General features: G+C 48.7%; 3 protein-coding genes across 5 annotated transcripts in view; 2 read left to right on the plus strand and 1 right to left on the minus strand.

The window, feature by feature from the left end:
* The first annotated feature begins 1,509 nt into the window (after positions 1-1,509).
* LOC144720954 (uncharacterized) lies at positions 1,510-10,595 on the plus strand. Its single transcript, XM_078598156.1, has 4 exons — positions 1,510-1,745; positions 5,162-5,321; positions 6,751-6,987; positions 7,663-10,595. The coding sequence occupies exons 1-4, from the start codon at positions 1,680-1,682 to the stop codon at positions 8,046-8,048; spliced, it is 849 nt and encodes a 282-aa protein (XP_078454282.1). The 5' UTR covers positions 1,510-1,679; the 3' UTR covers positions 8,049-10,595.
* LOC144720955 (large ribosomal subunit protein uL10m-like) lies at positions 8,949-15,831 on the minus strand. 3 transcript variants are annotated; one of them, XM_078598158.1, is made up of 5 exons: positions 15,431-15,831; positions 11,362-11,525; positions 10,670-10,834; positions 10,398-10,542; positions 8,949-9,708 (listed from the first exon to the last, which is right to left on the minus strand). In XM_078598158.1, exons 1-5 carry the CDS (start codon positions 15,468-15,470, stop codon positions 9,488-9,490), a joined length of 735 nt encoding a protein of 244 aa, XP_078454284.1. In that variant the 5' UTR covers positions 15,471-15,831; the 3' UTR covers positions 8,949-9,487. The 3 variants fall into 3 exon arrangements, with proteins under 3 accessions (XP_078454284.1, XP_078454285.1, XP_078454283.1); XM_078598159.1 differs by lacking the exon at positions 15,431-15,831 and adding an exon at positions 15,239-15,414; XM_078598157.1 differs by lacking the exon at positions 15,431-15,831 and adding an exon at positions 14,149-15,203.
* The window catches only part of LOC144720953 (hyccin 2-like), a 30,491-nt gene continuing 22,213 nt past the window's right edge, over positions 15,614-23,891 (plus strand). The window contains exon 1 of the mRNA XM_078598155.1: positions 15,614-15,820. The gene's annotated coding sequence lies outside the window, so the exon portion shown is untranslated. The remainder of the gene's footprint in view (positions 15,821-23,891) is intronic.

Genomic DNA, 23,891 nt, shown 5'->3' on the forward strand with positions numbered 1-23,891 from the left:
GATACTGTGGAGAAGTCCAAAACCATCAAGCACATCACCGATGAATGCTCCACCCGTGCTTATCCTGTCGGTATCGCTGAAATCCACACTGCATCAACCACATCATTGGACTGGACGAGCAACGTTTGCATTCATTTATGACGATCATTAAGAAAAAAAAAACTAACTGCTGCTTTTCACAATGCCATACGGAAGGATGGAGGAACGACACACGTCGGAAAGGACAAACACTGGAGTGGTGGCGCAACAAGATTAAGTCAGGGGCAGGAGCAAACCTCCCGAGCGATGGTAATGACGTGGGAAAACGTTCATCCAGCAGTGGATAGATTATGGCTGTGGTTGGTGGTGGTGATGATTAGTTTGGCGATAATATGGTATGGAGGGTGGCACCGGTGACAGCGTCTCCCAACAATTCCACACCGTCTCCCGTGACCACCTATTTGAGATGTATGACAAATCACTGGAAATATGCCTGCTCCCATTGTATTTTGCCAGCTAAGATCACATCAGATGTTGGCAGCTAAGCATGGTTGGAGCTTGGATAATCCTTGTGGGTGGGTGACCATCACGGACGCGAGGTTGTCATAAGCTGCTGCAGGGCTGTGGTGCTTGCTGGTCAGCAAAGGGCAATACAGCAGCATTCGCTATTGTATTGTACTGCTATGCTCCCACGTCTATGCTTTCCGTATTCATCAGCCGGCACTTGACCACCTGAATATAAAATAGTTGTTGCTCTGTATCTACATGAGCCATACCAGATGAAGAAGCCCGCATCAACCAACGTGAAGTGTGGTCAAACAAGCCCCATGACGACACAGCGTGCGAAGGTCTTGATCATCAAGCGGTGGATTTGCAAAGAGGTGAAGGTGGACATTGCAGACCTCGTGCCTGTGGCCCAATGAGAGATGTTCGCCGCCTGGCGGACAAAGGCGCGGTACTGCGTTTAATGCGCTAAAAGGTGACGGTTGGCAAATTCTCACGAATCTTCACGTTACTCAGAAGCGCAGTTTCATTGGCGTTTGCAGGTTTTTAAAAAAAGACAACGAATCAACTCGCCGGTAACCGGTCTGTGCGTTACAAACGGGAACCTTACGCCTCATACAATGCAGTGGATGAATGGAGGTGTTGTGTGGATGTGTTCTCCAGGAAACGTGGCACATCAGGCTAACGTTCTGACGTTGCATTTTTTACTGGATCTAGAGTTGTCTGGATATTAGTTTGCGGGTATTTGTCAACATACTGCCGATCTGAAAAAAACATCGCCGCAGCCAAAGTCGGTTTGGGTTTTAACGAGCGTGTTAATAATGGGTGTCGCCTTACGAAAACATTAATAATCAGCCGGAGCTGTTCGAGGCTGAGCTTTGTAAAACATCTCTCGCTCTCCGACGGGAGAGAAATTCCTGAGCATGAGGTGGTGGGGGGGGGAGAACCAAGCGAGGCGGTTTGTGCGGTGTTGGTTTTTAGGGCTCACGAATTGACCGCAGAACTCACATTTTGCTGAGCGTCAGCGTTAATGTTTCACCACAGCGCCCACGTGGTTCGCGTTTTAACTGCTCTCTGTGAAGGCATGTGACCGAGTGCCGGGCGAGGCTGGGTTCGACCGAGTTTGCTCCGCTGTTCCTGCCTCTTGCAAAGCTTACAAAACCGGTCTCGGCTCAAGCCGATTCACCAGCCCCGCCATGTCCTCCTCCTCTCTCCTGTGGTGCTGCTGTTGCTGCGTGCCTCCCGAGGGCTCGCGGGACGAGGTGAGAGGCGTATTTGTGGAAGAGAATGTGATGGGGCTCAAGCACGCCGTTCGGTGATGCTGCCTGCGTTGGCAGTGGTGCACAATGACGGATAACACTAAACACGCTCAACACATTTCGTCAATACACACCGGCTTCAAACGAAACATATTCGAGAGGCGACGTTTCGGGTAATGACCCTTCATAGCGTGCTATGAAGGCCATCGCCCGAAATGTCGTCTGAGCATTGTTGCAGCCATATTCGGTTTGGGTTTCAATGCAGCGTTATTGACCAATGTGTTGGAGTTATTCTTTCTTCGTAAGCTTACCGTGGTTTGCTGTATAGCATTGCGATGTGTTTTCGGGTTGTACGGTGTGTTGTTCGGCACGATGTCCGACGTTTCGATCCTCGTGCTTAGTGAGAGCTTCTTTAATTCTCTTCCTGAAGAAGCTCCCACCATATGATCATCTTCTTTACACGTTCGCTAAGTATGTGTGTATCTCGGGCGTGTATACCTCGGGCAGTTATTGAAGTTGACCCTGGATCAACATTCTGAGAGGTGCGTCCGCATGTTTAATACTATAAATACCATTTGGATTTACATAGCGTCGAAAAAAACCAACGGCATCCCAATACCCCGTACATGCGCATATATTTGTTTTACGCATATATATACTGTATAATATGTGCAGCATGTACATCCTGGAAAATAGGCAAGTTCTGCCAAAGGCAGCAGAGAAGCAAGAAGCAGGGCATTGAGCCTGGACTTAAACAAGGGCAGGGAGCCAACAGCACGGACGGCTAGGGGGGGGGGAGTCGGTTCCAGACTACAGAGAAGCACGAGAGACCATCTCACTGAGTGAACGTTGACCGAGGCTCTGCGACTTGAAAGCCACGTTTGCCCGAGCAAAGGCAGGGATAGAGATTCATTGTAACAGAACGTCGCTATCACCGGCAGCGTTAGCAGCAACGGGCACGCGACGTCCGCGCAATAGTGTCGTCTAAGCGCATTTGCGGTCATCGGTGAATGCTGCCTGCTGGTTAAAGTTGTGGCCGTTGTTTCCTTTGCGATAGCAGTGGAAATTTGTCGATGTGTGCGATCGTGGGTCATTTAGTAAGTTCAGCAGGTTTTTTATTTTACGGGTCAAAACAGTAGTTGTACTTGCTAACAGGCAGCGGCATGTCTTAGTAAACACGCGTGTGGAGAGGCCACAGTCCAAACATAAACACAAAACGCTGTACCCAGCGCTCGCAGAGATCTCGCTCGCTCTCGCCATGTGCTCCGGATTATTGGACAAATTTTTTCCCCTCCCACAGTAATTATATTATCAGCCAAAGTTTTGGGTGGAGCGCGCGTCTAAAACATCCGTAGGTTGTGTGTGTGTGTGTGACCAGATTTGTATAGATGCGCAGTAGATTGTGTTTACATGGGGCACACATTCTAGGATGAGCGCGTCTTTATAATTCTGGAGAATACGAAGCACGCTCACTGTGCGGTTCTGTTGCGTAATGGTGCAAGTTGTGTTGGACTCCAGCCCGCGTGTGTGTTTTTTTTACTGAGTATATTTGTTTTATTGTCAAGCGAGTTACTTGTGCTCCAATTAATCCGGCTCTTCCCGGTTTTGCCACTCGCTGTCATTATGCATTCGGAGTTTGGTGACATTATGCCCCATTTAGTTATTATCGATTGCAATTAAACCCTGCTGTTTCTAGTTTAAGTAATATTGTTTTAAATTAACAATAATAATATAATAATGAATTGCCTGTGACTGACACGGAATGTGCCCGATGTCGTAAGCTAAGCAGTACTGAGCCTGGACAGCGCTTTGGATCGGCGACCACTATGCATAACCGGTTGTTATAGGCTGCGAGGCTACGTATTGGACGGAAGAATGCAGTTCAAACTAAATTGTACTGTACTCTTTCAACTACACGCTCTGGCAAGCGTTGTAAAAAGTGCGGCCAAACAACAGCCCCCATAACAAGCGGTTTTGGGAGCCCTTCCCCCAGAGGTCGCTTGACAAAGGCGCTGTAAGTTCAGTAACTCATTGGCTGTCACGAGCCTGTTCATACGCACGAGAAATTCAAGAGGTCACTGCAGGCAGATGGTAACATCCCAAGCAACACAGCGACGTGGCCGTGCTGGTCACGTGTATTTGATTTGCACAAAGCAGCACGATTTGAGTGAATGTTGGCTCTTCAGTAGCATATAATTTATACAGCAACAGGAACCCATTTTCATATGCTCCTCCCCATGACGCACATGGCATGGGGAGGCCCTCATCCAGCAGTGGAGCTCCGTAGCATCGGGCGTCTGGAGGGGGGGGGGGGGCTGAAGGCCCCCTTCTGAAGGCTTACATTCTTACAGTAAAGTCAAAAAATATTGCTACCAAAACTATTTGGCAGTAATTAAGCGCTGGGGTGTCACGGAATGTCCTCAACACACAGGGGGGTATGCGCTAAAACACAGAACCCATGACAGACACAAGCAGATCATATCATCACTCGTTCCGTCGAGCATTTAACATCGGCTTAAAGATCCTTCACGATACCTCGGGTCCCCTTTAACTGCTTCCTTTCTCTCCACCCCTTGCTCGGTCCCTCTCCTGTACTCCATGTGTAATTCTGTGCTCTGAGATATTTACTACCTCTTGAGGGTATTACACGTGATAATTGTTTTATTACCCTTTTATCTGGCAACAAAACTGATGCCTTTTTTTAACAAGGAGTCATGTTTGCATAGACCACAATATCTTGCAGTCGTAATGCAAACAAAAAACATAACTCTGATCATGTATGCACTGTCCTTGAAGTTTTGTTGCCAGATAAAAGGGTAAAAAACCAATTATCATATTTTTTCTTCTGGCATATGAGGTTCCAATGGTGTAAATGCTTACCCCGAGCTCTCATACTCTGATGGTGCATTGTCTTTGAGTTGTGCGCCTTTTGGCGTCATCTGGTCCAACACCATGTGAGACGAGGCTCTAAGGAAAGCTGTCTCGGGTGTGGACCAATCAACTTCAAGGACAGTGCATACATTATCAGAGTTATGTTTTTTGTTTGCATTACGACTGCAGGTATTGTGGTCTATGCAAACATGACTCCTTGTAAAAAAAGGTGTCAGTTTTGTTGCCAGATAAAAGGGTAAAAAAACAATTATCATATTTATTATTCTTGCAAATGAGGTTCCAATGGTATTACACGTGTCAGCTTTGACGAATGTTTGTTCGGCATTGTATCTGCTGTGCCCCCATATTGAGTTGGTGTATGTCCCCCCCAGCCCGTTGAAATAAGAACACGGTGCAGGGTGGTTGTAGCAGTGGATCGGCAGACGTGGCTGCACATGTGCACGTGCACGCGCAAGCACGCACGCATCCGCGATGCCTTGGGCTGGCATTTGGGGCCCACGTTTCGTGTCCTTCCGTGAGCAATGCAGAGGGAGCGGCTGGTCCACCGGGGCGGCTCGCGCATCCCTGCCGACGAGCAGGCCGGCTACAGCGGCGACTCGGCCGAGCCGCCTCCACCCAACCGCGGGCCCGTGGTCTCCGCCCGCAAGACGCGACCTCCTCCTCCTGCTGCTGCTGCTTCCGCCGAAGGTCCGAACCAAATATGCTCAAAATGCCCCCCCCCCCCCCCCAATATATAGCTATAAAAAATTTGCTATGCTATGTAAATAAAAACAATTTGCTAAACCTTGGCCACAATATCTGGACTTGGCTTCATATAAATCAATGCATAGATTTATGCTTGTGGTTATGGTTGTACTTCATTAATCCCTAATCTCTGCCATTGCATGCAATGAAACAAGAAAAGGTAAAAAAAGTAAAAACAGAGCAATGTATTACAATACATTATTAGACATTATTGTAAAAATAAAAAGTCCATCCCATGTGTTAGTGAATTTTTAAAATATTTTAGGCAGGAAATTAGTTTTCAAATTTAGATTTTTTTTTCTGGGTTGGGACCCCCAGACCCCCTCGAAGATTTGGTCCCCCCACCCCAATGTTGACTCCATGGCTACGGCCTTGGTCCGAACCGCCAGCGTCACCGAGACTGACCAAGCAAACCGGTGCTTGTCGTGACTCTCGTCGGGACGACATCGGTGGAGTGCTGGCGGGCTCTGCGTGTCTCTCATCCAGCACCGTGGAGGCAAGGGGGTTGGTGGACCACACAAATGTTGTGAAACTCGTCTCCTGTAGGCGTCGAGGAGGTGACATAACCCTCACTCGCCAAGAGATGGTAGTTCGAGCAAAAAAATGTGGACTCCACATTTTCCGGCTTTATGGGATGTAGTAATATCCCCCCCGGTTTACGTTGTAGATGCGGATCTCCAAACGACGTCAATCAAAGCAATTTGATCTACGAGAGCTGAACAAAGACAACGGAGGGTACCGTGTTAATGCGCGTATCTTCATCCTAGACGTACCCACAATGTTACATAAAATTACTTAAAATACTGTACACAACACTGTATAACACAAATTATACAGGGCACAATATTATACAGTACACTATAAAAATAACTAAATACATAAATAATATACAGTACGGTACATTTCTGTATGTGCGAGAGCCAAGTAGTTTGTCTACAGGGTAGGTGAAAGCGAAGGCTGAGGCGACGGATACGAGAAAGCATGGATGATGCTGTCAGCGACGTGTGGATTCAGGCGACGCAAATCTGAGGCAACACGACCACACTCAATGATAGCTGGCGCCAAACTGTGCCACATGCCCTCCCGCAAGGCCTTGTGGGAACCTCCATGTACCAATAAAGTAACTTTATTTCAGTTTTTCTTTGGGTTCCATTCCAATCATGTACATGTACATCATCGGAACGGCAAAGGGTTAATGCAGGGAACTGCAGAGCTCGAGTCATTCTGTCGGCGCTACAAGTCGAAATAATAACAATTATTGGTGGGCCCGTGCCCCACATAAGTGATTCAAAAAAGCCACGTCAATCCGGTTACATTTTTCACCTTTGCCCATTCCGTGGTGATGGCCACACTCGCTGGCTGCTTTCCGCAGCACTTGACAGGCACGGCGGAGAGGAGGATAGAGGGCGAGCGCTGACCGTGCGTGCGGTCGGGGTGCCCGACGTGGACTCCCGCGTGACGGACGCGGCGGAGACGTTCGCGAACCTGCAGGCCGAGCACATGGGGGTCACCCGTGCCCGGCATGACCTCTGCAAAAGCGCGTGCTGTGGCACCGCCACCAGCCAGCACGGGCTTGCCGAGTGCCTCCGCAACCTGGAGCTCCGGCACGGTGAGAGATGCCGCGAGGGGCATTTTGTCCGATTGGGAATATTGGCTCGGACGTCGGCGATGGAGTTGAACAATGCTGGTCGCGTTTGAGCACACGAACTCGCCTTTGTCATCCACTATTTTTCTTACCACTGATATCTCCATCGTGACCAGCATTGTGATTTTTCAGAAGTGAAGTCTGTAAGCTCGTGTCCATAATCATGCTATGGCTTATAATTAGGTACTTCTATTATATGACATGTTAAGAAAGTGGGCTTGGGCAGAACATGTCGCTAAAAAAGATGATGGGAGGGTGGTTAAGATAAAGTTATGGATGCCAATGAAGTTAATGTACCCAAGATGATATCCACTATAGAAATGAAGCGATGAAATTTTATCATGTGCAGAAGAGCCTATCATCCAGCATGACGAAGACGACCTGACATGTCACAAATGCTTAACAGATTAATATTACAATACCAAGTTCGTTTCAGTGAATTTGTAAAGAATATGGTAACAGATTTTATTGAATGTTCACATTTTTTACATGAAACAGTTCTATTTCAAAATCTTACATTTTGTACGTGTTTGTACGTAACCTGCAAATAACATTTTATCATCACTGTCCCCATGAGTTTACAACTAAAATTCCCCCCCCCCCCCCCCGTTACGTACTGTATTATTTTCAACCCTACAGAGACGGCGCTTAAGATAGAGCTCAAGGGCTACAACTTCTCGTTAGTGATGAAAGACGGCGGCGTGGACATGCCGACGAGCGTGCAGGAGGCTGCTCGACTCGTTTCCGAGTTGAGCACACGGGCGAGAGCCTTCCTGGGAATGAGCACGCGGCTGGACGAGATGATGGCCGCCCTGCTGCGCACCGAGTCCACAATCTCCAAGGAGGTTTCCGAAACCAACAGAGACTACGCGGACAACGTGCGGACTCACGACAACATGCAGAGGAGCCTGGCCGAGTTACGGCGGGGACGCAAGGACGTCGCTCGCTACAAGGAGGAAATAAACAGCCTCTTGCTGCAGGTCGCTCAGGTAGCTGGGGTGATGGAACAACCTTCCGAAGACTAAGGATCAGATTTCTCACGTTGCAGAATTGGCCAAACCACACGTCGCCCTAATCTTGGGTAGGTAGGAGTGGCGGAAACAACAGCGCTCACCGCGAGCACAGGATAAGGGAGAGAAACCGAGACAAAGGAGTGAACAGAAAGGGAGATGGAAAAACACGGAGAAATAAGCAGAGAAAAACTAAATCGGGCATATGGAGTCAGGGGGGGGGGGGGAGAGAAATAGGAAAACTCGACTCACGTAAAGAGACAGAAAACGAGACAATGAGATAGTGGGAGACGGAGGGAGAGACATTGACAGAAAAGGCAGAGAGGTAAACAGAACTTGTTATTAGATAGTGGTGGGGGGGGGGATAAGACAGACTTGATAATTAAAAAAAACGATTCAGCTTCAATTGATTCTGAAACTTAGACAAGGTACGTGGCATTCAGTCCGATAGTCAAATGTGCTGTACGGTGCACCCTTACTTCTTGGTGTCGGAAACACACCTTTTGGCAAAGAAAACAAATCTTTGGCTGGCCAATAATATGGAACGAATTATCACAAATGTGTTATATTTTGCTATTTTATCCTGTTATATTCTACGTAATCATATAATTATAATGCAGCTACCTTAAGCACTCCTGCACAAGCATAAATGAAAACATTCTTTTAATGTAAGTACTAAATACCAATATTCAGCATCTTAAATAGGTATTGTTGCAAAGAAACCATGACCTTTTTTTAAAATATTATATACACTTTGCATGTTTGATTCGATCATAAGCTTAAAGTTTTGCACATAACCTAATATCGGAATTTAAATGTACCCTACAATTGGGTTGTGCAAATAAGTGCTTGAGTAAGTTATATTCATTAGCACTGCATTAACCCAACATGAAATTATTAATTACTGGAAACATATCACGTGTCACGGCTTTTATTTCATAAAATAAACATTCCAGGGTTATAATATTTTTTTCACGAGCAAATGTACAAAAAATGCTACTGCCATTAATGTGCCCTTTAAAGATGCAGAGGACAGCGTAGGATATATTCAGAACGTCCTCGAAATAACGGTGATTTTTTATTAGCAAAAAAAAATGTGCTCCAGAAGATCAAAACATCAGAACAGTATGCAAGGGAATGCGGACTTGCTAATTAGCTGCATCTTTGGAATATGCAGAAACTGTCACGTGCCAAGCAGTCCCAGTTTTGTATTGAAGAGGTAATGTAGCTTTCGACTGTGCATTCCCGATTTAGTTTGTGATTATGTTCACGTTTTTTTTTTGTTAACTTTGAAATAGTTTTTTTATTTTTCTGAACATATAACATTACAAATTGTAAATTAGATGAATCTGATCCTCATGGACATAACAGGGTTTTGTTAGGAAATTTATATTTTACCGGGGTACCCTTAAATTGAATTAAGCCGGTATTTTGACAAGACTGTAAAATGCGCTTTAACTCGACTCGTCAGGCTTTGGCTCCGTTGTCTGCTGTGAGATATGCTGCTGAAATATTTGGGTGAGGTTCTGAGCAGGTTGTTGGAGCACGGAGCTGGTCTGCGAGCACACGTGCGACAGCGTGCCCACCAGTTGGCTCTGTAGCACCTCCAACTTTGGCAGCTTCGAGTAATCCAACAAACTTTGCTTGCTCATCAGCACATCGTCTACGCAGCCCCCTGGGAGGTTTGGAAAAACAAAATTACACAATGGGACAATGTTATGAGGTCGGGTAAACATTATTGTTTTTAAAAGCAGTTCTAAAGAAATTAGTTATAAATCTATATTTAAAAGTGCTTATCTCCAGTGGCTTCCTAATATCGGAAGAGCGTTCCAGACGGCCGCAAAAACGCATCTGAAAGCGTGTGATGTGGTGACCGTCTTTGTTCGAGCATGGGGTGTTGCCTAACTTTTAGTTTTTACAGCCCCGAGCCAGTATTGTAAATTAAGCACTACTTTGCCAGGGGTAAGGTTGTCAAATACAACATACACACAGCCCTCTCTGTCAATTCACTTCCGGATAAGGGTCTCCCCAAGCCATGCGGGCTGTGGGGGTTATTTGACAACCGTCAACGTGAAGGTAGGGAATGCAGACGTTAAGTGCGTAGAAACATTGTAAAACAATGGATTTTTATGCACTTTCCTCTGCTGCCCACCACAGCTCTATAGGACGATTGTTGGACGACCACAAAGTGGAACTCGTTTTTGTCAACTCCAAAGAGATGACACTCACATCTACCGCAAACTGAGATTTCAACCCGCAAGTGCAACTTTCCAATTACGAGCCACACGACCTAACCCCACTGTGCCAACCAGCTGGCTGTGTATGAGAAAGGGTGCAACGATATTGTCCTTAAGGAGTGCTCACCTAAGAGAATAACCTGTGGGACTGCACGCAGCACTCGTAGGAGTTCCCGCACGCGAGGTTCATGACTCACGACCAGAACGTTATGGCAAATGAAGAGTGGTTTCAAGTTCTTGTATTTGCTGTCATTCAGGAAATACTGTACAACCTGTGAACACATTTTGTGCTATTAATAAACAAAAACATTCGCTTTGCCTCTAACTACATTTTAATACAATTGTTGATATATTTTTAATTTTAGACACGTTCAATGGCTATAAAATATTTGCGGTCACCTTGTTTGGAAATATCTTGGCATAAATGTCGTGCTTTCGAAGGTGATGCCTAAACATCACCCAGTCTTCATCCTTCATCGGTCCAAGCTGGCATATGGTGACCATGCGATTTTCACGGAACAACTTCTCCACCTCCCTTTCCAGCAGCATCTCAAGTTTGTTCTTCTGCTCTCACAGACATGCAATCCCTTATGCAACCAGTGGTCAAAATGGCTTTGAGGATTGCATATTTTAAAATGATGCAAATGGACCATAGGTTTTTTTTTTTTCAACATAGCCATCACAAATAGACAATGCTTGAAGAATACCATATGGTAAATGCAATCTCTTTTGGGTACAATGTTTAAATTACCATATTTGTCCCGACCAAAGATAGTGTATTCTTACATGGGGCTGCAAATGAGCATTGTGCATTACATGATCATATGTGTCAGAGAATATATCAAAAGTTATTGACGTAATTTTTACTGTTAACAAAAGCGGGCTTGTGTAGGACAGTCGCCAGAAGGGATGATGGTGAGTGGTCAAGATTACCGGTGGAATGGTATCCAAGGGAGGGAACATGCCCGGGGGAACATTGTATGTACGTTGAACTTCTTTTGCACGGTACGTAGCCAACAGTGATGATTAAACGGAACGAGAATGTCTGTCCTTACTCGAAAACATTACGCCTGGAATAAGACAAGACGTACCTCTTCCATCACGTCGGCAGACTTGATGCATTTAGGGGGCACGAGTGGCTTTGGAGTGATGACTTTCGTCAACTCGAGCACTTTTTGCTTCAAGTGTGGAATGGGCCGTTTGTGGCGCGTCACTGCCCTGGCGTTTCTCACAAACTCCAGCCGCGGAACCCAGCCTGTGGGTCGACCCCACAAAAACAAAGCAGAGCAAATTATTCAACCGTATTTCACACGTCAATGACCAAAAACATGTAAAATGCACCCAATCTCATCAGATGTCAGAATCCAAGTGGGTATGGGCCTCAATAGTGCTTGGATGGGCGACCCCCATACACAACAGGCATTATCAGCGGCTTTGGGGCTATATTGTGGGCAGAAGCGGGTGGTGCAGCATAATCCAGTGCTGTACTGAACTGTTTTGCTCCCACATCGATGCTCCCCACACCTCCATAACCAGCATCGTGAAGTATGGTGAAATAACCCTCACGACTCGCACGATGTAGCGTGGCCTTTATCCCGGGAGTGGATTGATAAAAGATAGAAACTTGTACCTCACACATCACATTACACCTCATGGATGGCTATTTACATATTGACAAGTCGTCAGCAAGTGAAATCTCAAAATTAGTTTTTCAAACAGTACCAATTGCCTTGCATGCGATATGCGTGAGGATCCATATTGTATTACTGAATTTCAGAATCAGAATCTTTATTTATCCTGGAGGAATCCGACGAGCTGTAATTCAGCAATGGCCACAATGCTCCATATACACATGAGTAAAACTAATATTGTACAGCCCTTTTTCAATGCACTGCCAGACAAAGGCCTCCCCATGCTGTATCAATCTGGAGATTATTTGCCATACTGCTAAGAGGGAATTGGTGAAATGGGGGGTAGGCAGGGACAGGCCATATTTATCTCAATAAACCTAGGTCTATCAAAACTGTGCAGATAGAATTCGTCATCGAGATGAGTGGTCGCTGCAAATATTACTCAGGTCGCTAAACTCAAAGTGCAGTGCGTTAACCACTGTCACCACCACACACATTAGTGCCATGGAGGAAAGGTACTGCAATTGTATAGAGGATAAAATATAAGAACAAATCCATTAACGCAAGACTTGCAGAGGCACAACGTACAGCACTTTGGGCATTTTTCTCATTTAAGTAAATGTCAGCTTTTGCCACTAAACCTCACAGTAATGCTAATATATTAAATGTACAAACCACTATCACAACTACTAAGCTGATGAAAAACAACCGACATCACTATGAGCAGGGTTTTAAATCTTAAACCAATTTTGGTGAGAGGCAACAAGCAAAACCTATACCACTTCGCATAATTACTAGACTTAATAACATCTCGGGAAAGTGTTGTGCATATGGACCCGAGCGGTGAAACTAATTCCCCAAATCAATTAGGGACTCAAGAGTAGTGTAATAATGTTTTTATCCATTTTTAGACGTTTTAAGTATAATTCCATCAATTGGTACATTTTTTTCAATTCAATTTCAATACAAAATGTCCCTATTAAAAAATGCATCTCAACAGTTGTAATGTCAATTTTCACGTGATCGTAAATCACACTGCCATAAGATATTGCACGGTAGATACAATAAAGTTTTGCTGGCTGTCGGGCGGGCAAGTGCACGGCAGTGACGTCACTACGCACGCCTGCGTGATAACGTCACCCGCATCCCCCACACAGCATTGATTCGGGTTCGTGCATGCCAACGTCAATCCTCCCTATAACAATAGGTGTTACCCTTTCTGGCAATAAAACGGGTGTTAAGATGTTAAAACACCAAACAGAAACATTTTACAAGGAATCCCGTCTGCATTAATCACACGTACTAGTGGTGAACATGCAAAAAAAACATGCTCCGGTAATATATATGCATTGTCTTTGAAACTGATTGGTCTACACAAGAGACAGCTTTCTTTAGAAACAAGACCAGAGAACGCCAAAAGGTGAACAGCACAAAGACAATGCACTACCAAGGCATTTATAGTTCGGGGGCGAGCAGCTACAACATGGGTCCCATATTGTGAAGCCTCCCCTTCAGTCACTCGGCCACCACGGCCCCGTATCCCCCGCAAATGCGCTGGCAGTGCTCGTCTTGACCTAACAACGACTGTCATGCTACTGATGATCCTATTAGAATCTGTGTTTATTCCGGAGGAATCCTCAGGGTTGTTCCATCCACATTAAGAAACATGCGTTTACATTACTTGGCTGCTATACATGAGCCACTTGAGTTATCATTTGTGGCAAAGACCGGTTCTGAAAAATAACTAATGGCTCAGTGAGCTTTAGCGGGTAAAATTTTTGTTTAGTGATTTTCTTACCTTTCCTATATTTTGCAAACCTATAGTTTTGTAGTGTTTGTTGTAACTTTCTGCCCTAACCCTGCTTGACATCGGTGAAAAAGAGCTTCACATCTTATCTGATTTCTCAAGGATAAATAAAGATTCCGACAAGCCTATGACCACCTCACCCGGAATGATTACGCCCGTTTGCTCAACAAAGCCTGAGTCTCAAGACTTTCGGGAGAGTACTGCCAAGTTTTACGCAAAAGTTATATCAATAAGTGAATCGCACGAGTAATTTGCAGGTAACGTTCTAGCATTGGGATGTTAGGCCAATAACAGTTACATTGTACGAGTTGTTTAAGCCATGGGTGGAAGCTAGAGAGCTTGGGAGGAAACCCATTCAGAGCAAGAGGGGGGGGGGGGGTCCCACGAAGAAAAGTGCCTGAGTCGTGAACAGTGGTCGCAAACGGGTTTTGATTCCTTACCCGTACCCGGCCGCACCAGGGTCGCAAACGGGTACACGTTACCCGGCCGTACCCGTAAACTACACGTACCCGGCCGGGTACGGGTACCTGATTGCGACCTCTGGGATGAAGCCATGTTCCAGGCGCGGGTGGGTTGATTCTAGGAACTTGAATTGTGAGAAGAGACAAAACGTTGGGAAATGAGTGACAAACAGTTACTCACCAGTGACTCACGGTCTACCCGTACCCGGCCGCACCAGGGTCGCAAACGGGTACCCGTACCCGGCCGGATACGGGTAGCCGGGTATCGGGTAGGGTACGGGTACCCGGTTGCGACCTCTGGTCGTGAATCAAACCCAACAACCTCCTTGCTGTCAGCCACAAGTGTTAACACTGCGCCATCCTGCCGCCCAATTAATGCGCCAATCTCGTCAGATCTCGAAGGTTAAGCAGGTTTGAGTCCGAATAATGCTTGGATGGATGACGACCGTGGGGGAAAAAAAACAAGCTGTTGTTATATGTTCGCGGGGCCACGTTCTGGGCAGTGGAGTCAAATCAGTGCTGTACTGTCATCACTCACCCAGTGACAGGCGTCAAGAATGGTTAAACCCCCACAAATCCGCACGGCGTAGGCAGCCTTTCGTCCAGCAGTGGATTGCCAAATACTGTAGGTCGTATATGCGCATATGCGGACAGACCTCTTAGCCAAGTAACATGCAATTTGCTTGTGCGGTATTAGTCATGACAGCTCACTCACGACGCTGCCTGCATGCCAGCTCGAACTCCTCGACCAATTGCGATACGAGATAAGCGAACACGGCCACTACTTCGCACGTGAAGTGTCCAAGGCTCGCTGACAAGGATGTCTCGGGCCAGACCCAGCAGGTGCCATGGGTCGGCTGACTGAGATGACCGGTAGATGCACCACCAGCTGTACCGCCTACTGTGCCAACTTTGTTGCGTTTTATCCGCCCGGTGCTCCGCCCGTTGTTGTGAGCGTCGCTCCTCTACCCTCCCCGTTGTTGCTGGAGGGCGACTGCCTTCAACTGCCCAGCAGCAGCGACCTTCACGAGCCTCCTCCACAGAGGTCGATCTCGACACCGCTGGTTACCAGTCGTCCGCATGTCCACTCAGCTCCACAGCCTCCTGTAACCGCATCAGCTCCGTCTCTCAGTCCAGCCCACGGTCGTGCCCGTTTAGCCCCCTCTATGCGACCAAACGTTCAACAATGAGGAGTTTAATTACGGACGCTTATACACAAACACCCCACTCGGAACACACACAGACACAGAGATGAACGCACCGCGGGCCCACGCCAACCCGCTCCTCGTGAAGGTCGCCATCTTACTCCGGGGAAGTAACCCCCCCCACCACGCATCACCTCCCACAACGTCCGCGCTTCCCAATGGCCACGCGTCTCGACCAATCGGCGCTTCGCGTTCTGAGTAAGCCCGCCTCCTATTGGACCAAAAAAACAAAACAAACTCAAAAACAGTTTCAGCGGCGACGGCTGCGGCGCGTGGCGCGCGGCTTCGGGTTTCCCCTCCCCCCTCACGCCTCACCCCCTTCCCGCCTCCGCTGCATTATTTATGTCGCGGCCGCCGCCGCAGCGCTGTTATCTCATCGCTTGTGTCGCCGTTCGTCTCTGGCGAATGTTTCGTCGCGGCGTGGGGACGAGTCGCAGAGGCCCCAGGTGAGTTTCGGCGGTCTCGTGTTTGGGGGTAGGTGGGGGGTTGGGTTAATCTCGGTTTAGATTTCGCAGAGTGGATGGGCGTCGCGAGGCCTCTGACTGGCTGAGGGGTTGCAGCTCGCCGGCGTCGCTGACCAATGGGAGCGCGGAGTTGGGGCCGTCTCGGTCGACACGTTGTACGGAATGTAAAAGGCTCTGGCTATTTTTATCATTGCGATTTGCATTCATCTAGCAGTGGACTGACTCACACAGCGGCAGTGACTGGCTTCTATCTCTCTAACAGTGGACTGACTCACACAGCGGCAGTGACTGGCTTCTATCTCTCTAGCAGTGGACTGACTCACACAGCGGCAGTGACTGGCTTCTATCTCTCTAGCAGTGGACTGACTCACACAGCGGCAGTGACTGGCTTCTATCTCTCTAGCAGTGGACTGACTCACACAGCGGCAGTGACTCGCTTCTATCCATCTAGCAGTGGACTGACTCACACAGCGGCAGTGACTCGCTTCTATCCATCTAGCAGTGGACTGACTCACACAGCGACAGTGACTGGCTTCTATCCATCTAGCAGTGGACTGACTCACACAGCGGCAGTGACTGGCTTCTATCTAGTAGTGGACTGACTCATACAGCGGCAGTGACTGGCTTCTATCCATCTAGCAGTGGACTGACTCGTACAGCGGCAGTGACTGGCTTCTATCCATCTAGCAGTGGACTGACTCACACAGAGGCAGTGACTGGCTTCTATCTCTCTAGCAGTGGACTGACTCACACAGCGGCAGTGACTGGCTTCTATCTCTCTAGCAGTGGACTGACTCACACAGCGGCAGTGACTGGCTTCTATCTCTCTAGCAGTGGACTGACTCACACAGCGGCAGTGACTGGCTTCTATCTATCTAGCAGTGGACTGACTCACACAGCGGCAGTGACTGGCTTCTATCTATTTAGCAGTGGACTGACTTACACAGCGACAGTGACTGGCTTCTATCCATCTAGCAGTGGACTGACTCACACAGCGGCAGTGACTGGCTTCTATCTATTTAGCAGTGGACTGACTCACACAGCGGCAGTGACTGGCTTCTATCTATTTAGCAGTGGACTGACTCACACAGCGGCAGTGACTGGCTTCTATCTATCTAGCAGTGGACTGACTCACACAGCGGCAGTGACTGGCTTCTATCCATCTAGCAGTGGACTGACTCACACAGCGGCAGTGACTGGCTTCTATCTATCTAGCAGTGGACTGACTCATACAGCGGCAGTGACTGGCTTCTATCTATTTAGCAGTGGACTGACTCACACAGCGGCAGTGACTGGCTTCTATCCATCTAGCAGTGGACTGACTCACACAGCGGCAGTGACTGGCTTCTATCTATCTAGCAGTGGACTGACTCACACAGCGGCAGTGACTGGCTTCTATCTATTTAGCAGTGGACTGACTCACACAGCGGCAGTGACTGGCTTCTATCTATTTAGCAGTGGACTGACTCACACAGCGGCAGTGACTGGCTTCTATCTCTCTAGCAGTGGACTGACTCACACAGCGGCAGTGACTCGCTTCTATCCATCTAGCAGTGGACTGACACAGCGACATTGACTGGCTTCTATCCATCTAGCAGTGGACTGACTCGCACAGCGACAGTGACTCGCTTCTATCCATCTAGCAGTGGACTGACACAGCGGCAGTGACTGGCTTCTATCCATCTAGCAGTGGACTGACTCACACAGCGGCAGTGACTCGCTTCTATCCATCTAGCAGTGGACTGACACAGCGGCAGTGACTGGCTTCTATCCATCTAGCAGTGGACTGACTCACACAGCGGCAGTGACTCGCTTCTATCCATCTTGCAGTGGACTGACACAGCGGCAGTGACTGGCTTCTATCCATCTAGCAGTGGACTGACTCACACAGCGGCAGTGACTGGCTTCTATCCATCTAGCAGTGGACTGACTCACACAGCGGCAGTGACTGGCTTCTATCTCTCTAGCAGTGGACTGACTCACACAGCGGCAGTGACTGGCTTCTATCTAGTAGTGGACTGACTCATACAGCGGCAGTGACTGGCTTCTATCTCTCTAGCAGTGGACTGACTCATACAGCGGCAGTGACTGACTTCTATCTAGTAGTGGACTGACTCATACAGCGGCAGTGACTGGCTTCTATCTCTCTAGTAGTGGACTGACTTACACAGCGACAGTGACTGGCTTCTATCCATCTAGCAGTGGACTGACTCACACAGCGGCAGTGACTGGCTTCTATCCATCTAGCAGTGGACTGACTCACACAGCGGCAGTGACTGGCTTCTATCTCTCTAGCAGTGGACTGACTCACACAGCGGCAGTGACTGGCTTCTATCTCTCTAGCAGTGGACTGACTCACACAGCGGCAGTGACTGGCTTCTATCTATCTAGCAGTGGACTGACTCACACAGCGACAGTGACTGGCTTCTATCTATTTAGCAGTGGACTGACTTACACAGCGACAGTGACTGGCTTCTATCTATCTAGCAGTGGACTGACTCACACAGCGACAGTGACTGGCTTCTATCTATCTAGCAGTGGACTGACTCACACAGCGGCAGTGACTGGCTTCTATCTATTTAGCAGTGGACTGACTCACACAGCGGCAGTGACTGGCTTCTATCTATCTAGCAGTGGACTGACTCACACAGCGGCAGTGACTGGCTTCTATCTATTTAGCAGTGGACTGACTCACACAGCGGCAGTGACTGGCTTCTATCTATCTAGCAGTGGACTGACTCACACAGCGGCAGTGACTGGCTTCTATCTATCTAGCAGTGGACTGACTCACACAGCGGCAGTGACTGGCTTCTATCTATTTAGCAGTGGACTGACTCACACAGCGGCAGTGACTGGCTTCTATCTCTCTAGCAGTGGACTGACTCACACAGCGGCAGTGACTGGCTTCTATCTATCCAGCAGTGGACTGACTCATACAGCGGCAGTGACTGGCTTCTATCTCTCTAGCAGTGGACTGACTCACACAGCGGCAGTGACTCGCTTCTATCCATCTAGCAGTGGACTGACACAGCGGCAGTGACTGGCTTCTATCCATCTAGCAGTGGACTGACTGACACAGCGGCAGTGACTGGCTTCTATCCATCTATCAGTGGACTGACTCACACAGCGGCAGTGACTGGCTTCTATCCATCTAGCAGTGGACTGACTCACACAGCGGCAGTGACTGGCTTCTATCCATCTAGCAGTAGACTGACTCACACAGCGGCAGTGACTGGCTTCTATCTCTCTAGCAGTGGACTGACTCGCATAGCGGCAGTGACTGGCTTCTATCTATTTAGCAGTGGACTGACTTACACAGCGACAGTGACTGGCTTCTATCTATCTAGCAGTGGACTGACTCACACAGCGGCAGTGACTGGCTTCTATCCATCTAGCAGTGGACTGACTCACACAGCGGCAGTGACTGGCTTCTATCTATCTAGCAGTGGACTGACTCACACAGCGGCAGTGACTGGCTTCTATCTATTTAGCAGTGGACTGACACACACAGCGGCAGTGACTGGCTTCTATCTATCTAGCAGTGGACTGACTCACACAGCGGCAGTGACTGGCTTCTATCTATCTAGCAGTGGACTGACTCACACAGCGGCAGTGACTGGCTTCTGTCTATTTAGCAGTGGACTGACTCGCACAGCGGCAGTGACTGGCTTCTATCTCTCTAGCAGTGGACTGACTCACACAGCGGCAGTGACTGGCTTCTATCTATCCAGCAGTGGACTGACTCATACAGCGGCAGTGACTGGCTTCTATCTCTCTTGCAGTGGACTGACTCACACAGCGGCAGTGACTGGCTTCTATCTATCCAGCAGTGGACTGACTCATACAGCGGCAGTGACTGGCTTCTATCTCTCTAGCAGTGGACTGACTCATACAGCGGCAGTAACTGGCTTCTATCTATCCAGCAGTGGACTGACTCACACAGCGACAGTGACTGGCTTCTATCTCTCTAGCAGTGGACTGACTCACACAGCGGCAGTGACTGGCTTCTATCTATCCAGCAGTGGACTGACTCACACAGCGACAGTGACTGGCTTCTATCTCTCTAGCAGTGGACTGACTCGTACAGCGGCAGTGACTGGCTTCTATCCATCTAGCAGTGGACTGACTCACACAGAGGCAGTGACTGGCTTCTATCTCTCTAGCAGTGGACTGACTCACACAGCGGCAGTGACTGGCTTCTATCTCTCTAGCAGTGGACTGACTCACACAGCGGCAGTGACTGGCTTCTATCTCTCTAGCAGTGGACTGACTCACACAGCGGCAGTGACTGGCTTCTATCTATCTAGCAGTGGACTGACTCACACAGCGGCAGTGACTGGCTTCTATCTATTTAGCAGTGGACTGACTTACACAGCGACAGTGACTGGCTTCTATCCATCTAGCAGTGGACTGACTCACACAGCGGCAGTGACTGGCTTCTATCTATTTAGCAGTGGACTGACTCACACAGCGGCAGTGACTGGCTTCTATCTATTTAGCAGTGGACTGACTCACACAGCGGCAGTGACTGGCTTCTATCTATCTAGCAGTGGACTGACTCACACAGCGGCAGTGACTGGCTTCTATCCATCTAGCAGTGGACTGACTCACACAGCGGCAGTGACTGGCTTCTATCTATCTAGCAGTGGACTGACTCATACAGCGGCAGTGACTGGCTTCTATCTATTTAGCAGTGGACTGACTCACACAGCGGCAGTGACTGGCTTCTATCCATCTAGCAGTGGACTGACTCACACAGCGGCAGTGACTGGCTTCTATCTATCTAGCAGTGGACTGACTCACACAGCGGCAGTGACTGGCTTCTATCTATTTAGCAGTGGACTGACTCACACAGCGGCAGTGACTGGCTTCTATCTATTTAGCAGTGGACTGACTCACACAGCGGCAGTGACTGGCTTCTATCTCTCTAGCAGTGGACTGACTCACACAGCGGCAGTGACTCGCTTCTATCCATCTAGCAGTGGACTGACACAGCGGCATTGACTGGCTTCTATCCATCTAGCGGTGGACTGACTCACACAGCGACAGTGACTCGCTTCTATCCATCTAGCAGTGGACTGACACAGCGGCAGTGACTGGCTTCTATCCATCTATCAGTGGACTGACTCACACAGCGGCAGTGACTCGCTTCTATCCATCTAGCAGTGGACTGACACAGCGGCAGTGACTGGCTTCTATCCATCTAGCAGTGGACTGACTCACACAGCGGCAGTGACTCGCTTCTATCCATCTAGCAGTGGACTGACACAGCGGCAGTGACTGGCTTCTATCCATCTAGCAGTGGACTGACTCACACAGCGGCAGTGACTGGCTTCTATCCATCTAGCAGTGGACTGACTCACACAGCGGCAGTGACTGGCTTCTATCTCTCTAGCAGTGGACTGACTCACACAGCGGCAGTGACTGGCTTCTATCTCTCTAGCAGTGGACTGACTCGTACAGCTGCAGTGACTGGCTTCTATCTAGTAGTGGACTGACTCATACAGCGGCAGTGACTGGCTTCTATCTCTCTAGCAGTGGACTGACTCATACAGCGGCAGTGACTGGCTTCTATCTAGTAGTGGACTGACTCATACAGCGGCAGTGACTGGCTTCTATCTCTCTAGTAGTGGACTGACTTACACAGCGACAGTGACTGGCTTCTATCCATCTAGCAGTGGACTGACTCACACAGCGGCAGTGACTGGCCTCTATCCATCTAGCAGTGGACTGACTCACACAGCGGCAGTGACTGGCTTCTATCTCTCTAGCAGTGGACTGACTCACACAGCGGCAGTGACTGGCTTCTATCTCTCTAGCAGTGGACTGACTCACACAGCGGCAGTGACTGGCTTCTATCTATCTAGCAGTGGACTGACTCACACAGCGACAGTGACTGGCTTCTATCTATTTAGCAGTGGACTGACTTACACAGCGACATTGACTGGCTTCTATCTATCTAGCAGTGGACTGACTCACACAGCGACAGTGACTGGCTTCTATCTATCTAGCAGTGGACTGACTCACACAGCGGCAGTGACTGGCTTCTATCTATTTAGCAGTGGACTGACTCACACAGCGGCAGTGACTGGCTTCTATCTATCTAGCAGTGGACTGACTCACACAGCGGCAGTGACTGGCTTCTATCTATTTAGCAGTGGACTGACTCACACAGCGGCAGTGACTGGCTTCTATCTATCTAGCAGTGGACTGACTCACACAGCGGCAGTGACTGGCTTCTATCTATCTAGCAGTGGACTGACTCACACAGCGGCAGTGACTGGCTTCTATCTATTTAGCAGTGGACTGACTCACACAGCGGCAGTGACTGGCTTCTATCTCTCTAGCAGTGGACTGACTCACACAGCGGCAGTGACTGGCTTCTATCTATCCAGCAGTGGACTGACTCATACAGCGGCAGTGACTGGCTTCTATCTCTCTAGCAGTGGACTGACTCACACAGCGGCAGTGACTCGCTTCTATCCATCTAGCAGTGGACTGACACAGCGGCAGTGACTGGCTTCTATCCATCTAGCAGTGGACTGACTGACACAGCGGCAGTGACTGGCTTCTATCCATCTAGCAGTGGACTGACTCACAAAGCGGCAGTGACTGGCTTCTATCCATCTAGCAGTGGACTGACTCACACAGCGGCAGTGACTGGCTTCTATCCATCTAGCAGTGGACTGACTCACACAGCGGCAGTGAATGGCTTCTATCTCTCTAGCAGTGGACTGACTCGCACAGCGGCAGTGACTGGCTTCTATCTATTTAGCAGTGGACTGACTTACACAGCGACAGTGACTGGCTTCTATCTATCTAGCAGTGGACTGACTCACACAGCGGCAGTGACTGGCTTCTATCCATCTAGCAGTGGACTGACTCACACAGCGGCAGTGACTGGCTTCTATCTATCTAGCAGTGGACTGACTCACACAGCGGCAGTGACTGGCTTCTATCTATTTAGCAGTGGACTGACTCACACAGCGGCAGTGACTTGCTTCTATCTATCTAGCAGTGGACTGACTCACACAGCGGCAGTGACTGGCTTCTATCTATCTAGCAGTGGACTGACTCACACAGCGGCAGTGACTGGCTTCTGTCTATTTAGCAGTGGACTGACTCGCACAGCGGCAGTGACTGGCTTCTATCTCTCTAGCAGTGGACTGACTCACACAGCGGCAGTGACTGGCTTCTATCTATCCAGCAGTGGACTGACTCATACAGCGGCAGTGACTGGCTTCTATCTCTCTTGCAGTGGACTGACTCACACAGCGGCAGTGACTGGCTTCTATCTATCCAGCAGTGGACTGACTCATACAGCGGCAGTGACTGGCTTCTATCTCTCTAGCAGTGGACTGACTCATACAGCGGCAGTGACTGGCTTCTATCTATCCAGCAGTGGACTGACTCACACAGCGACAGTGACTGGCTTCTATCTCTCTAGCAGTGGACTGACTCACACAGCGGCAGTGACTGGCTTCTATCTATCCAGCAGTGGACTGACTCACACAGCGACAGTGACTGGCTTCTATCTCTCTAGCAGTGGACTGACTCCTCATACAGCGGCAGTGACTGGCTTCTATCTATCCAGCAGTGGACTGACTCACACAGCGGCAGTGACTGGCTTCTATCTCTCTAGCAGTGGACTGAATCATACAGCGGCAGTGACTGGCTTCTATCTATCCAGCAAGCAATGGACTGACTCATACAGCGGCAGTGACTGACTTCTATCTCTCTAGCAGTGGACTGACTCACACAGCGGCAGTGACTGGCTTCTATCTCTCTAGTAGTGGACTGACTTACACAGCGACAGTGACTGGCTTCTATCTCTCTAGCAGTGGACTGACTCATACAGCGGCAGTGACTGGCTTCTATCTCTCTAGCAGTGGACTGACTCATACAGCGGCAGTGACTGGCTTCTATCTCTCTAGCAGTGGACTGACTCACACAGCGACAGTGACTGGCTTCTATCTATCTAGCAGTGGACTGACTCACACAGCGGCAGTGACTGGCTTCTATCTCTCTAGCAGTGGACTGACTCATACAGCGG

The sequence above is a fragment of the Lampetra planeri genome, chromosome 10, assembly GCF_965212315.1.
Source record: "Lampetra planeri chromosome 10, kcLamPlan1.2.h2, whole genome shotgun sequence".
Classification (NCBI taxonomy): Eukaryota; Metazoa; Chordata; class Hyperoartia; order Petromyzontiformes; family Petromyzontidae; genus Lampetra; species Lampetra planeri.